The sequence below is a fragment of the Protopterus annectens genome, chromosome 7.part1 (genome assembly GCF_019279795.1).
Source record: "Protopterus annectens isolate FY-2018-M chromosome 7.part1, PAN1.0, whole genome shotgun sequence".
NCBI lineage: Eukaryota > Metazoa > Chordata > Ceratodontiformes > Protopteridae > Protopterus > Protopterus annectens.
In genome coordinates, this window is record NC_056740.1 from 231,148,020 (window position 1) to 231,162,303 (window position 14,284).

The 14,284-nt window shown below is 37.5% G+C and overlaps 1 protein-coding gene across 1 annotated transcript in view; it reads left to right on the plus strand.

The window, feature by feature from the left end:
• Nucleotides 1-567: 567 nt before the first annotated feature.
• The window catches only part of SELENOS (selenoprotein S), a 352,333-nt gene continuing 338,616 nt past the window's right edge, over nucleotides 568-14,284 (plus strand). Inside the window, exon 1 of the mRNA XM_044078683.1 lies at nucleotides 568-803. Coding sequence (XP_043934618.1) covers nucleotides 716-803 — 88 coding nt within the window. The 5' untranslated portion in view covers nucleotides 568-715. The remainder of the gene's footprint in view (nucleotides 804-14,284) is intronic.

The window sequence follows — 14,284 nt, forward strand, 5'->3', positions numbered from 1 at the left end:
CTATTTTATGCAACTATTACATAAAATATGGGACATAATTATGTCCTACAATCTCAGGACATTTGCCTTTTTAATATTTTTTGTCAGGACACAACTGCCCAAAGAGGGACTGTCCCTCTCAAAGTGGGACAGGTGGTAACCCTAGTCATTGAGGTCTGACGTCACTAAATAATAATGCACAGCACATGAGTTTCAAACTTCTTTCTTTCAGAACGGGCAATATAATGCAAAACCTGTTAATCTACTAACTGCTTAAGTTTATAAAAGCAATATTTAAAATCCGCCCTTTTGGCCTTGTTCAGATTTCTTGAGCTAAGAGGATGAAAATAACCAACTTGCATTATCATCAGCGAAAATTCCATTTTTTTTCCGGGGGGCGCTAGGATTAGTTTTTGTTTTACGAAACACGTAATGTTCAACAAAATACTCAATGTAATACATAATTATTGTAAAATGTGCCATTTGTAATAACTATTTTTCTCAAACCTTTCTTTACAGCTACATGGGGCGGGTTTTTAGTTTTGTGGGCGTGTATCGTTCTTAAGAAACTGCTGAGAGCCCAGTGACACGTCAGAAATAGGTCTCTACCAATCCCGTAAGGCTGTAGAACCCGGTAGTGATGATGGCGTTTGGATGTTGAGGGCCTTATAGTAATGACAATGCACTGATGGCTGTACATGGTTTCTCTTTAGTAGACTGTAAGTTGAACAACTAAATGAAAATGGAGATGGAGGAGGATGATAAAATATTAGACCGCAAACCTGTGGTGGAATCAGAGGGGCTGCAGTTTCTGCAACAAACAGGTGAGTAGTAAATATAAAAGATGTGATGCAACTACAGAGCAATTGTTTATTTTGCCAAATACATACAGGTCGGTATAGTGTATTGATCAGCTACTGTGTCAAATGCTAGTATTAGAACTAATTATAGAGGAATGTGATCATGTAATTTTAAGATACTCTCTTGCCATTCACGCTGTGTTAACGAGACATAGAAGTTGTGGCAAGTTTCACTTTTTAACAAGTTTATCTTTTAAATTGTCTTCGCTTTTCATTTTGCTGGCAGATTAGCGGTTGCCCTGCCCCCAGTCTTTTTCTGTTTCTGGTATACATTGCCTTTGAAAACTTGTATAGGATTATTTCTGAAAATAATTCTGGAAAATGTGCCTCTCAGCTGTCCAGATTTTCTGAGAATGTCCAAGATTTTTATGTTCCTCGTAAAATGAGTTTTTCTAGGCAAATATCTGAGGATTGAAGACTTTATGTCCCAGAAAATGCACGTTCAGACAAAACTTGATATTCTATCAACTTGGCTTTTGCCCCCCCCCCCCCCCCCAAATTATTGTAGGCTTTGTCCAGATTTTTTGCTTTGAGGTTGAAAGGTATGCTTGAAACCAACCATTATGTATGATTTGTACTTCAGTCAGCATTTTAATAAACCTGTTTTGATATTGTATAAATATATCATAATCAGGGCTTTATAGTCTTATTTGCTGAGTAATCCTTTCCGATCTGAAGTGTGTTGATTTCTCCCTTTGTTTTTGATGACAGATCAATGATATTTTAGGATTTGTGCTTTCTAAAAGAAAATGAGAGATGGAAGTAATGTCTTCTTAAAACAAATATACTACTCACTGTGTCATTTGTGAGCAGCTTAATATAACAGAAATGCCCAAGTTTATTTTCAGACTTTGAGGCGTGAATGTTCAGAAACATAATTTTCATTTCTTTAGACATTTTTTTTAATAAAATTTCAGTTATAGCATAAAATGCAGTACCCTACATTGCTCAGAACTTATTCATAATGTGGCTTGCTAGTAGAATCCAACTGAAATTGCTGATATGGTTGTGACAAATTTAGTGTCAACTTCACACTAAGACTTCTATTCAAAGCCACAAAGTGTCTTAAGTTCCTAACCCCCACCCCCAGTTATCTCTAAAGTTAATTTACCAAAAGTGTGAACCAAGGCCAACAATATTTCCTCCGTGGGACCTGATAATATACTTTGTTGCTTAATTAATAGTGTAGGTAATCAGACACACTCCTTAAACTGTGTAACTTACTGTAAGTTGAACTACCGGATTTGGACTTGATGAGTGTTGAACAGTAGCGACAATGGCTCTCCATTAGAGTGGCCTTGCAACTGATGTGGGTGATTACATACCTATCAGCTTTACTAGCCTCATGCAAAGATATGGAATGTGTTTGTAATTGACCATATTAACTGTGATATAAAAACTCTGTTTAGACAAGACCCCCAGCCGTTTGCTTGTTTGAAGGACAAAACCCATCTTTTTAATCAGGGTAGATCACTTTGAAGGGATTATGGAGGCTGTAGATTGTGGTTGTGCACTGCATGCAGCATATCTTTACCTAGTTAAGATGTTTCTGACATAATTTCCCATGCTGGCATCATACAAAGGTTAAAGTTTTAAAAAATTGATGCATATGTGGTAAGATGGATGGTAAACAGGCTGCAAGACAGAACCCACACAGTGGAAGTTGCCAGTGATTCATCAGAAAGTACATAAATGACTAACAGTACTCCTATAGACTCTGTGCTGGGATCTCTACTTTTTGGTATTTACTTCTTAGATCTTCCAGCAGAGAGCGAATACCACTAGCTAACAAGATCTTCAGAAGACTGGAAATAGAGGGTTGCTAAGTTATCCTATAACACACAAACCATCCAGAATGAATTGGCATCTCACAAAACATATCCAGCATTAGAAAGACCCTAAAGGCTTCTAACCAAAAAGATGACAAGCCTAAAGTTCCTGAGTTGCCGAGAGAGGCTGGAAGCTCTATCACTTTATTCAGTGTCTTACAAACTGTTGAGGAGAGATTTCTGTCTTGCTTACTGTGCCATTAGAGACCGTGTTATCCTGGACCTCCTGTTTCTGTGCAAGTTCTGTATCTCCACCAATACTTGAACTATGGACCTAAGTCTTTACCACCAGACAAATAAAACCTAATGGAGAGAGAGTTTTATAACCTAGCGTCTCCCAAACCTCTGGAATAAACGTCCCCTGCATGTTAAGCAGTGCAACTCAAGTTCTTCCTTAAAACAAAAAAACTAGATAACTTGATAGGTGTCCACAAATTTACTCCAGGTTTGACCAGTAAGATCCTTCTGGAGAAAGGAGTGTGTGCTGGCAATTCATGAATGATTATGAGACTCTGTGGCCTTGTAATATCCAGGAATCTTTGGAAAAGGTCTAAGTATTTTGTCTATCGTGGAAAAAAATCCAGTTGCAACCACTTGGAATTCTGTATCTGTAAGGCAGTTGAACAATTGGAAGCTGTGGATCTGTTTTATTTCTCACTGCCAGGAAAATAGCCATGAATCCTGAAAAGGAGCAGCACGTCATATTTCAGCATCTTGCAAAGGAAGAAGACTTCAGGACAATACTTTTCCCTCTTTAAAGTATTTTCCTCCTTAAAGTAAAGGGAAAGACAGATTCAGGAATTGTGAGCTTAGAAAAAAGTTGCCATTTGTCCTTTATAAAGAACTAGGGTCACTGGTAGATATAGATGTTTATGTTGTCTTGTTAAGGAGTCAAGCCAAAGACTGTGATCATTGTGTTACATAATTAATCAGCAAGGGACAGATAATTTTTTTAGTATAAAATGGTTAGCAGATCTGACTTTTACTGAACTCTGTGGATGTATGCCAAATGGTTTCCCAACATTTGTTGGACAATTACAATCTCACTTTATCAACTTTTTTTCCCCCAAGATCAAAAAGTGTAACTTGAAAAACAAAACTTTTCTTTTTGCAGGGGTGGCCCCTGCATCTACCATTTGGAGGAACTGCTCCCCCCACTTAACTGAAATATATCAATTCCTTGGTCTCACTACAGTAGGGAAAATGAGAAAAATGCACTGCTATCTTGGACAGTGCAACAAACTCCAGTTAAACAAATCATCTAAAATCCTTAATAATGATCCACTTTTAAGCATGCCTCAATAAAGTGTAGGCTAGGTATACATGCAGAGCAAATGGAATTGCAAGTACACAGTTTAATGAATTAACTGAAGACATTAGAAGACTGAGATAAAATGTCGGTCAAATAATGTATAAAAGAAATGTGAAGTATAACACTGACATTAAATAGAAACTGGTAACCACTGCAACCGGACAAGTGCCAAACAGCACTGTCCAAAATTAAAAAAAAGACTAATAAAGGCACTAATGTAACAGAAAATCTTTAATAAAAGGAAAGATTTAAAAAAAACTCTTGGTGCTTTTGCCCCTTCACTCTCTGATCAGTTTGTCCCCCTCACTCAATGAGGCATCATCTCTGATCAGGCGAAAATGCTAAGTGTTTTTTAAAACTTTTAATAAAGCTTTTCTTTCCATTACATTGGTGCCTTTATTAGTCTTTTGCTTTTTATGTTGATGATAAAGCAAGCCATGCAATACACAGGAAATATGTTGTTCATAGGTTCATAGATGTGTTCTAGGCTAATGGCCCTGGGGCTTTTACAAGCCTAGCCCATTGGATTACCCTGGCATCGTGCCACCCGACTTTAGTTCCCAGTGCCTCTTTCGAGTAAAGCCACTGGAGTGATCCCTGGGGTGAATTTTCTATTTTCCATCCACTCATCAAGATTTCTCTTGAAGAGGGCCAGTGAGGTGCTCTGCTTGACATGTATGGGAAGTCTATTCCATAGCATGGGCAGTCACTGGGTTATGAACCTGTCCCTCCAGCATGTTCTCTTGATTGTGGTAATGAGTTTGAGGTCTCTGGAGCGTGTGGTGCGGAGGGATTGGGATTTCTTTAGATGTAGCATTTCTAACAGAGCTGGGTCAGATATGACTTTGTAAGTCCAGCAGAGATCGCCTCTAAGTAGGTGATATGAGGTACAGAATAGTTTGAGGTTTTTTTGAGTCTATATATAGGGCAAATGTTTAAGGCCTAGGATCCTGTTTGTGAGGTACTTTTGTGGCCTCTCCAGTTGTTACAGATGTTTAGTGAGGTACATGCCAAATGGGCATTGTACTCAATGATTGGCCTAATGAGGGAAGAGTAGAGGGAGACCATGACCTTTTTCTTACTGGATGCAAAACCCTTAGTAATGAGATGTGCCACATAGGACTTTCTGACCACAATGGCAATGTGGTGGTCAAAATAGAGGTTGCTGTCAACCTGTGTTCCCAGTTCTCTTATAAACGCCTTTTGTGTTCAGTGGACTACCATCAATGTGGTAATTCATGGGAACCGGGTTTTTCCCGAAGGGGATGACGACACATTTTTTGGCATTGAGCTTTAGGCCATGGTTCTGACAACCAGTCGTTGCTCTCAGTGAGGTCTTTCTGTAGGATGTCAACATCACTCGGGGAGTTAATAGCTCCCAACTTGCAACATAACTCGGGGAGTTAATAATAGCTCTCAACTTGCAATCATCTGCGAACTTTGTCAGAGTCCCTTCGTGTTGGCCTGGACTTCAGAGAAGTAGATACCAAACAGGAGAAGACCCAGGACCTATTTTGTATTAAATGTGATTTAATGCACATGAAGAAGTTGTTTTCAATATTTAATCAGCTTTGTAGAAGGAAATTATCAGATCTTTTTGTAATGCAACTTTGCAATAATGTTCAAAGAATGTGCATGTTTTTGAGTTAAAACAAGAAAACATATAGATGCTAATAGAATACACTGGTGATACCAAGGTAAAACCACCAAGACTTTATTTAAATATACCAAATGACTGACTAAGCGCTTTCACTCATGTAGGGCATCTTCAGAGTCAGTTTTTCCCAGCCTTTAAATACACATTTCAGTTAACACATAATTGGTTACAATAAATCTATCCTTTAAACTTTTTGTTTTAACCCTTAACTGTCATTAGTGTAGTTGTAGTAAAGAATCTTTTTGTATAAACACCAAATGTTCAGTAAATAATAACGTAACAAATATTATTTCAATACCTAAACTCAAAACATACATTTAAAACATATTTAATTAAAAAAATGTAAATATGTAAAGAAATATTTATATAAATAAAGAATAAAAACAAAGTATGTAGTACAACAATCTACATGTGAGCACATGTATCTCGTACCTCTGACTGAAAGTCAAGAATACTCTTTTGTTTTTGTCTCTTAGATATTTGTTAGACATAAGCTGCCTTATATTTCAATATACATGCTAGAGATAGGGTGTTATTGATGCCAGGTGCACTACTTGCGTCCAGTCGTATTTGCCATAAGCATTCCCTGACTTCTAAAATGGTTTTGTAATCACCACCAAACTCCTTAGTGTATAGTCTTATAAATAGTTATTTTCAGTAATCAATGCAAACTAGGAATTCTGGAAGATAAATCCTACATACAGAAAGCTTGAGGCTGGCTTGGCTATGTTTAACACAGTAGGAAGGTACAGATCTGTGAGTTTCATTTGTTACTTCGTCAGCACTGAGGGTATTTCAGAGATGTGTTGCACAAGTAAATAAAGGCTTAGAAGGTGTTGTGAACATTGATTATATGGTAGTGCATATTCAGACACAAAAAGATTGTATGTCTGATAACATTTATAGAATAGAGACAAAAAATATTAAATATAAAAACAGCTGTAAGGTAAGTGTGAGGATTGAAATATATAGGCCATTTGCTAACAGAGGGACTGAAGCCGAACTTAGACCAGTAGTGTAGATCCCAAAGCAAGAACGCAAGCAGGTAATAATGAGATTTCTAGGAACGATGCAGTATTTTACATAGTATGTATGCAACATGTCCGAGAGAACTGCTTCTTAGCTGTTAGAAAAAAATGTAGCGTGATAGTGATGTTTTCAGGTGCTCAAGAAATTAGTAAAATATTTAAATGTAGATTGTTGTTATTTAAATAATTTGTATTGCCTATAGATGCCATTCAGAATGGTATAGGAGTTGTGATGTTACAGAAGAATAGGCCAGTTACTTGCTGAATAGAGGTTATTTACAAATGCACAGAAGTGATGAGCTCAAACAGAACTGTAGCTGTTAACAGGAGTGCATGGACATGAGAAATCTCATGAATATACTTAATGGCAAAAACATTTTCATACAGACTGATCTTAAACCCATATAAAGTACTTCCAAGTTTGCAGAAGATGTCATCCAATCTTCCAGCAGTATGACACTAAAGTGAAATATGGACCAGGGAAGGAATTCTGTAGCACGTACTGTGAGTACAGCATGTTTGTCAGAGCAAAATGAGGATCTGATACAAGAAGAATTGAAGATTCTTTAATTGCTACTCCATGACCAAGTTGAAGTTGTTCTTCCAATGTGGTGCAGCATTCCCCATGAGCCCTATACCACTTCAATCCATGTATAAGTGAGAGTTATTATTGAACATAATTCTCCTGCTGGGTCATGGGAGGTGGAGGTCAGCAAGCCACCATAGTTGTATGCATAGATTATATAGTGAATGTAATCAGGTGCTTGAGTCACTAATTGAACTTGGGTCACCTAGATCATACTTATCTCTCTACACCAGAGGTTACTTTGGAAAAGCTGTAATGTAGTGCTTGAGTGTGAGCACAGAAGTGATGCAAAGATGTATGTGTGCACTTTTTACCATGGGTGGCCTAATGGTTAAGGTGTTTGCCTTACAAACACAAAGTGCAGTGTTTGAATCTCACAAGGGATAATTGGCTAGGCTTAAAATGGCTTGCAAGGGCAGTTAGCTTAGTACTAATCTATGAACACATGAACTATGACAGTTTATCAGAGAAAATGTTGATAGGTAAATAATGCAGTGTTTCCAGAAATTGAAGGACAGTGGAGCATACCTCTCAAAAGTCCAGATGTTTGCCTCATATTTTTGTCCTGTTCCTCATAAATATTATGGTTTTCTGGTAAATCACTGAGTATTGCACATTAAATAATGACATTTCCTTGAGTTTCAGGCTTCATATTCTTCAGAAAATGCATGCTAACACCAAAATCTAGCAACTTTCTAAGTGTACAAGATCAGTAATTAACATCTGTCTGTATTTTGGGGCTGTTGTCCCACCATTATTTTAGGCTTTGTCCAGATTCTTGTGATAAGAGTTTGAGAGGTATGGAGCAGAGTCCACACAAAGCAACACATTTATATAGATAATTATTTTAAGCGCACTAAAGTAATTAATTTGGGTGCTATAAGTGTGTCAGTCTGGTAGATGAACTGAAGTTCTCATACAAGATGGTGTATATGATCCAAGATTAAAAACATAATAACAAGTTTAGGGTTTATACACATAACTGTAAGTACACCGGTTCCTGCTTTGAGTGGATAGATATAACTATTCAGACAGTGTAGGTATGATAGAAAACAAAAAAGAACTAGCTCTGGCATTTAGGATAACAGTACTCTGTTGCAGGGACTTAATATCTTAACAGCTAAATTGTTGATAGGCAGAAGACTAAATATTAAGCTACCCATTTCATCTTACTTGCTTTTCCAGACTCAACAGAGATGATGGAAAAGAATCGGCAGAGTTTTTTTTTCTTCTAATGATAGACACTTGTCCAGAATTCTCCAGTTGTGGGAAGGAGAGCAACCAGAAACTGCCAAGATTAGTAAATCAGAAGATCCCAGATCTTTATCTAGTAAAGAAAAGACAAAAGCAGCAGAAAGAAATGATGCAGCCGGTTAGAATGAACAGTACAGAGATGTATAGGAAACATGAAAGTACAGAGTTGCAGAGTCAGTCACTTAATCAGAAATCCCTCATCAAGATGATGAGAAATTTGAACTGCTACAGAATAAGATTCAAGAAGATCCAACAGTCCTTTCCTCAGTGTTAAATATGCCTTTTTATCAAAGTGATGAAATATGAAGAGCTATCAGGCTGGCACATAGATGCACAGACAGCCCATGTAGTTCAGATATGTTGGAATAAGAGTAGTGCTAGATTTTATATGAGAAGTGTTCATTAATGCATGACTGCCGTATTCTTGCAACTAGTCTTCGCAGGAAGATGTTCTGGAACTTTCTGTAAAATGCCTGCAGAAAACTGAGAATAAAGGATGTGTCCTCAGTTCAGAACCAAATGATCTAAGGGAAGGGTTGCTTGATTTAATAGAGATAGATGTGTTAAGACTGATGAAAGAATTAGATTACAGAAAGTCAAAACCCAAAATGTTAGAAGTCGGATAAAACAAATGAACATAGTAGTCAGTAACAGAAATTCATGCAATATAACAGAAGTAAATAGGATACATTACCATGCAGCTAAATTAATAAGCCTTACTACAAAAATGCAGGGCAGTAAGGGAACGGAAGGGAAGAAATTAAAAGCCATCATGAAAGTATCGAATAGAGAAAACTGTAAAGCAATTAAGACAAGAAGTGTCACTGTTAGAAGAATAAAGAAGAAGGAACAGATCAATAAAAAAATTAAATGTGATAAAAGCAACATGTAGTTGGAACATACCAGGAGTATTACAAATAATAAACTAAAGATATCAGCAAGGGCATAAAAACATTTTAGAAGATATGCAGATAAATATAAAGGAAAATTGCAAAATAAGGAATTCATTGATGATCCTAAAAGTTTTATAAAGAATTGGGAAGCCAAGCAAAAGGAATAGAAACACAAAAAAAAAAAACAAAAGAGAGAGCGAGAAAGGGGCACATTTTGGAGAAATATTTATGAAGACCCTGTGGAACTTAACAGAGATGCTGAATGGATAGAAGAGGTAATTTTTTTATTTTAATTTTTACATTTGTTTACTGAGAAAGTCCGACTTGGAACAAAGCCAGTTTTCAGGGAAGGCCCAGGGAGAAACACTCCAGATGCATGTTTTTGTAACGTGGGAGGAAACTGGAGTACCTGGAAAAAACCCACATGAATGCAGGGAGGACATGCAGACTCTGCACAGAAGGCACTCCAGCCGAGAATCGAACCAGAAAACCTCTTGCTGTGAGGCAACAATGCTACCGCTGCACCACTGTGCCGTCCATAAGTGAAACTGTAAGTTGAAATGTAAGGAATGGCCAGAGAACAAACAAAATTAAGAAAAGCTCTGAGCTAGAAAACCCCAGGTCCAGAAACAGTACATAACTTCTGGTTAAAACTATTAATGTCTTTATACCAAGATTTAGCCCTAAGCAACAGCTATTTATATGCGCACACTGAGCAGGCACTAACTTGATTAACAACAGGAAAAAAAACTATACTTCCACCATAACCTTAAGAGTGAACCTGCAAGCTATCCTAATAACTATAGACCAATAACATGCCTTCTGACAATGTATATACTGGAACTGATGCTTACAGACTTTACAGTCATTTAGAAGAAAACTCAATTATGGCAGTAGAACAAAGGGTGACAAAAGAATGTTATATGGAGTAAATGATCATTTTGTTGTTAAATGGTCATAATGGAGAATTGTAAAGAGGAGAAGAAGCTATGTATGGCCTGGGTATATTGCAAAAAAGCATTTGAAAGCATCCCACATGATTCATAGATGGAGTGCTTACAAATGTATCAAGATACACTGTACATCAGTTACATTACAGTGACCATGAAACAGTGACAAACCACTTTGCAGCCAAGTCATGATAAAGGACAAGTTATTATCCCAGGGATAAAACTTCAAAGGAGGATATTCCAGGGTGACTATCACCGCTGCTCTTTTGTTTTGCCTTGAACTCATTAAGCCATCTGCTTGGCAGATTAGGTCATGGTTGCAATTTAGCTCCCAGAAAACAACAAAGTGTAAAGACTTCTCATCTTCATTTTGTGGATAATTTAAAACTCTATAGCTCATCAGATCAGGAGCTAAATGCACAACTGGAAGTGGTCAAAACTTTCTCTGATATAAGAATGTCATTTGGTTTTGATAAATGTGCAAAAGCAACATTTAAAGCAGAAAAGCTGTAGCACCAAGAAAATATCAGTCTGGGACAGTTAAGTGATATAAAGGAACTTGTGCAGGATGGAGCATAATAAGTATTTGGGAATCTGTGAATGATCGACAATAAAACATGAACAAATGCGAGCAAAACTTGGTAAGGAATATTTTAGAAGACTAAATTTAATACTGAAAACAGCTCTGACATCTATGAACAAAGTCCAAGCTATAAACCCATTTGTTGTTCCTGCTCTAACTTACAGTTTTGGTGTGATTGACTGGCCTCGAAAGGTATTCGATTAGTTGGACAAGAAAACAAGAAAAATGGTTCATGCTTATGAAATGATTATAAAAATCAGTTTATACCAAAATTGTATATACCTTCCTCTAAACAAGGTATGGGTCTTCTCGAAATTGATTACATGTATAGATCTGTAATCGTAGGACTGCGTACATATCTGCTGACCTCACTAGATCCAAATGTAGTGAAAGTTTTAAAACTTGAAAAGAACAAGTCTAAAATGACTTCCCTGCTTAGTTTGGCAGAAGCATGTTGATGTCAAGTGGAAATAGAAATCAAACCAGAAGACAAAATCCGGCAACAATCGAATGTACCAAAAACAAGAGAGAGAATATAAGAAGCATCAGAGAAGGCAAGACATGTGGAAAAGGCATAAATATAGTTGCTACAGAAAAGACATTTTTATTAGGATCTGATGCAGGAATGGTTGAAGATAGGTGAATTCCAAAAAAGTGAAAGGTTAATATTGGCGACCCAGGATAGAGGACTACGTACACTTTTGTAAAAGAGTCCATTGAACATTTGGGAGAAACGGACAAATGCAGGTTCTGTTGAACAGAACTGGAAACGGTTGCACATCTTGTTGCTGGGTATGATTCACTATATTGGCAGAGGGCCTGTACACTGAAAGACATAATAATGTGGCAAGACTGTTACACTGGGGATTATGCAAACATTACAATACCGAAGTAGCCGAGAGGCATTGGAAACATGAGCTACAAAGCATTATAGAGAATGATGAAGTTTATATCATGTGTGGTTACCCATTAGCAACTCTTCAAAAAATTAGCGTGAGAGAACCAGGTATAGTAGTCCATGAAAAGAAGACAAAAGTAGCATTTAGAATTGAAATTGGTGCACCCAGTGTTTTACAGTGTCTTGCATACAGAGACACAAAGTTATAAAATACCTGGAGTAAGAGGCAGAAATGAAGACACAAAGTTATAAAATGTTAGGAATAAGAGGCAGAAATGAAAACAATGTGGAAGAAGGATACCCAGACAGTTCCAATAGTGGTAGGAGCAATGAGTCTCATAAAAAAGAATTTACAGTTGTATTTAGATATTCTACCAAAATATGTAAGTCCATATGAATTGCAGAAGGAGTCAGTTCTGGGAACATTGCAGGTGCTGTGAAGAGTACTTTTGGCTAACATCAGAGATTAAAATGATACTAATTTCACAAACTTTAATTAAACTTTTGACTTGGGAATGAAATCTATTCCTGTCATGGTATTAAAAGCCCAAACCTCTTGGATAAAGTAGATTTTTTTTTATTTACTCGAAATGGAGAATGTGTACACACACACACACACACACACACACACACACACACACACACACACACACACACACACACACACACACGTTAAAATTTAAACAAAAAGAAAGAAGGCACTAGTGATAACTGAGATGCATGTCATATTGTCTACCTTTTTTAACATTACAGTCACAGCAAAGACTTCTCGAAAAGTGGTAACACACCCTCTGTGTCATTTTGAGTGTCCTTATGAGTATTCTACAGCTCTGTTGTGCACACTAATGGGAAGGCTTGAAAGAATCTGGTACAAGAATTTGGGGAATAGTTTGCAATCCTGGAAGTGTGTCTTAATGACTTTACTGTTATCTCAAAATGGCTGCTTATTCCTAGACTGACTTCTTCTTCAGCCATCTGACACATACATCACTTTGACAGTTTACGGAGTAGGTTACACTTGCTGACCCAGTGACTCTCTTCCAGTTGAGATATACATTTAAAATCTGTAATAACCATTAAAACTTCTTTGCTTCATGGAGAGCTACCAGAGAAACTCCTTTTATGAAGAGAGGAGGTAAATGCAATTCTGAGGTTTACAGGTTTGTCAGGTTTCAAAAATGTTGCCCAACAGAGGTAGCGAGTTTTTGGGCTGTTATGGTGCTTTAGCATATGATCTTCACAAGTACTTTTGCTCTACTTACCAGTCTATGTTGCATTCTGTTGTGATGACCCTCCACTGGACCAGAAATCAAGGAGCCTCAATCCTCACCACTGGCAACAGTGGGGGACGTTCACTGAGAGGATGACAAGTACACGCACACTATTTCCAGATGCACTTTCTGCATAAAGTGCAGTTTCCCCTAAGAGCACACGGAGACACCACAGTCAGTCCTGGGCTGTTTTCTCCCTCTTTTTCCAGTTCTCCAGTAAGACTCTCCACTGGCACAGCTATAGCTTATCAGCTGTTTTAGGGCCCTTAACAAAGGGTGTCAATCTTACTGTGTAATATTAATTCTAATACAATTGGTTGTTTTGATCAAGAGCAAGGCTTTTATGAGTGGCCTACACAGTGTCATCAAATAAATATGCAAGTACTCTCAAAACTTAAATATCTCTACAAAGATCAGCCACAATGAAAGGTTTAAATGTATTTAATAATAAATAATAAAATAACAAGTCACTACTAAATATATATTCACAGTGATGTCAAGAGTTCAAAACCAGAGGAAATATTTAAAATAGCATTGCAGTACAAGCTCACACAAATAAAGAAAAAAACTAAGCATTACTATATTCCTGGCTGTGTATCTAAGAGAGTTATACTGTTTCCTAGAAACTTACTTCATTAGAGCAAGGCAGATGTGTGGTGAATGGTTCTTGTCGGGTCCAAGACAGAATGCTCTGTGTCAATAAGAGACTTCTCAAATTTAATATCTGAAATAATATAGCTTGCAGAATGACATAATTTCTGGTCATCTGAATTCTAGTTTTCAGGCCAAACCCCCGCATTGCTAGAAGCTGGCAGCATTTAACATCTATCCTCAACCAGTTGTGACAATCGTCTCGAGTCAAGGTTTACATTGCCAGGTGGCTAGTCTTGCCTTAGTAGTTCAGCCATACCACTCACTTGCGCCTAGGGCAAATTTAGAATGTCCAATCCACCTACTGCATGTCTTTGGAATGTGGGAGGAAACCGGAGCACCTAGAGGGGAACCCACGCAACCACAGGAAGGACATGCAGACTCTACACAGAAGGCACCCCAGATGAGAATCGAACCAGAGAACCTGTTGCTGTGAGGCACCAATGTTAACTGCTGAACTACTGCATCTACCTGCAAAAGATATACAGACAAGGGCTTTCCCTCAGATCTTTGGCAGATGCTGGAAGTAATAA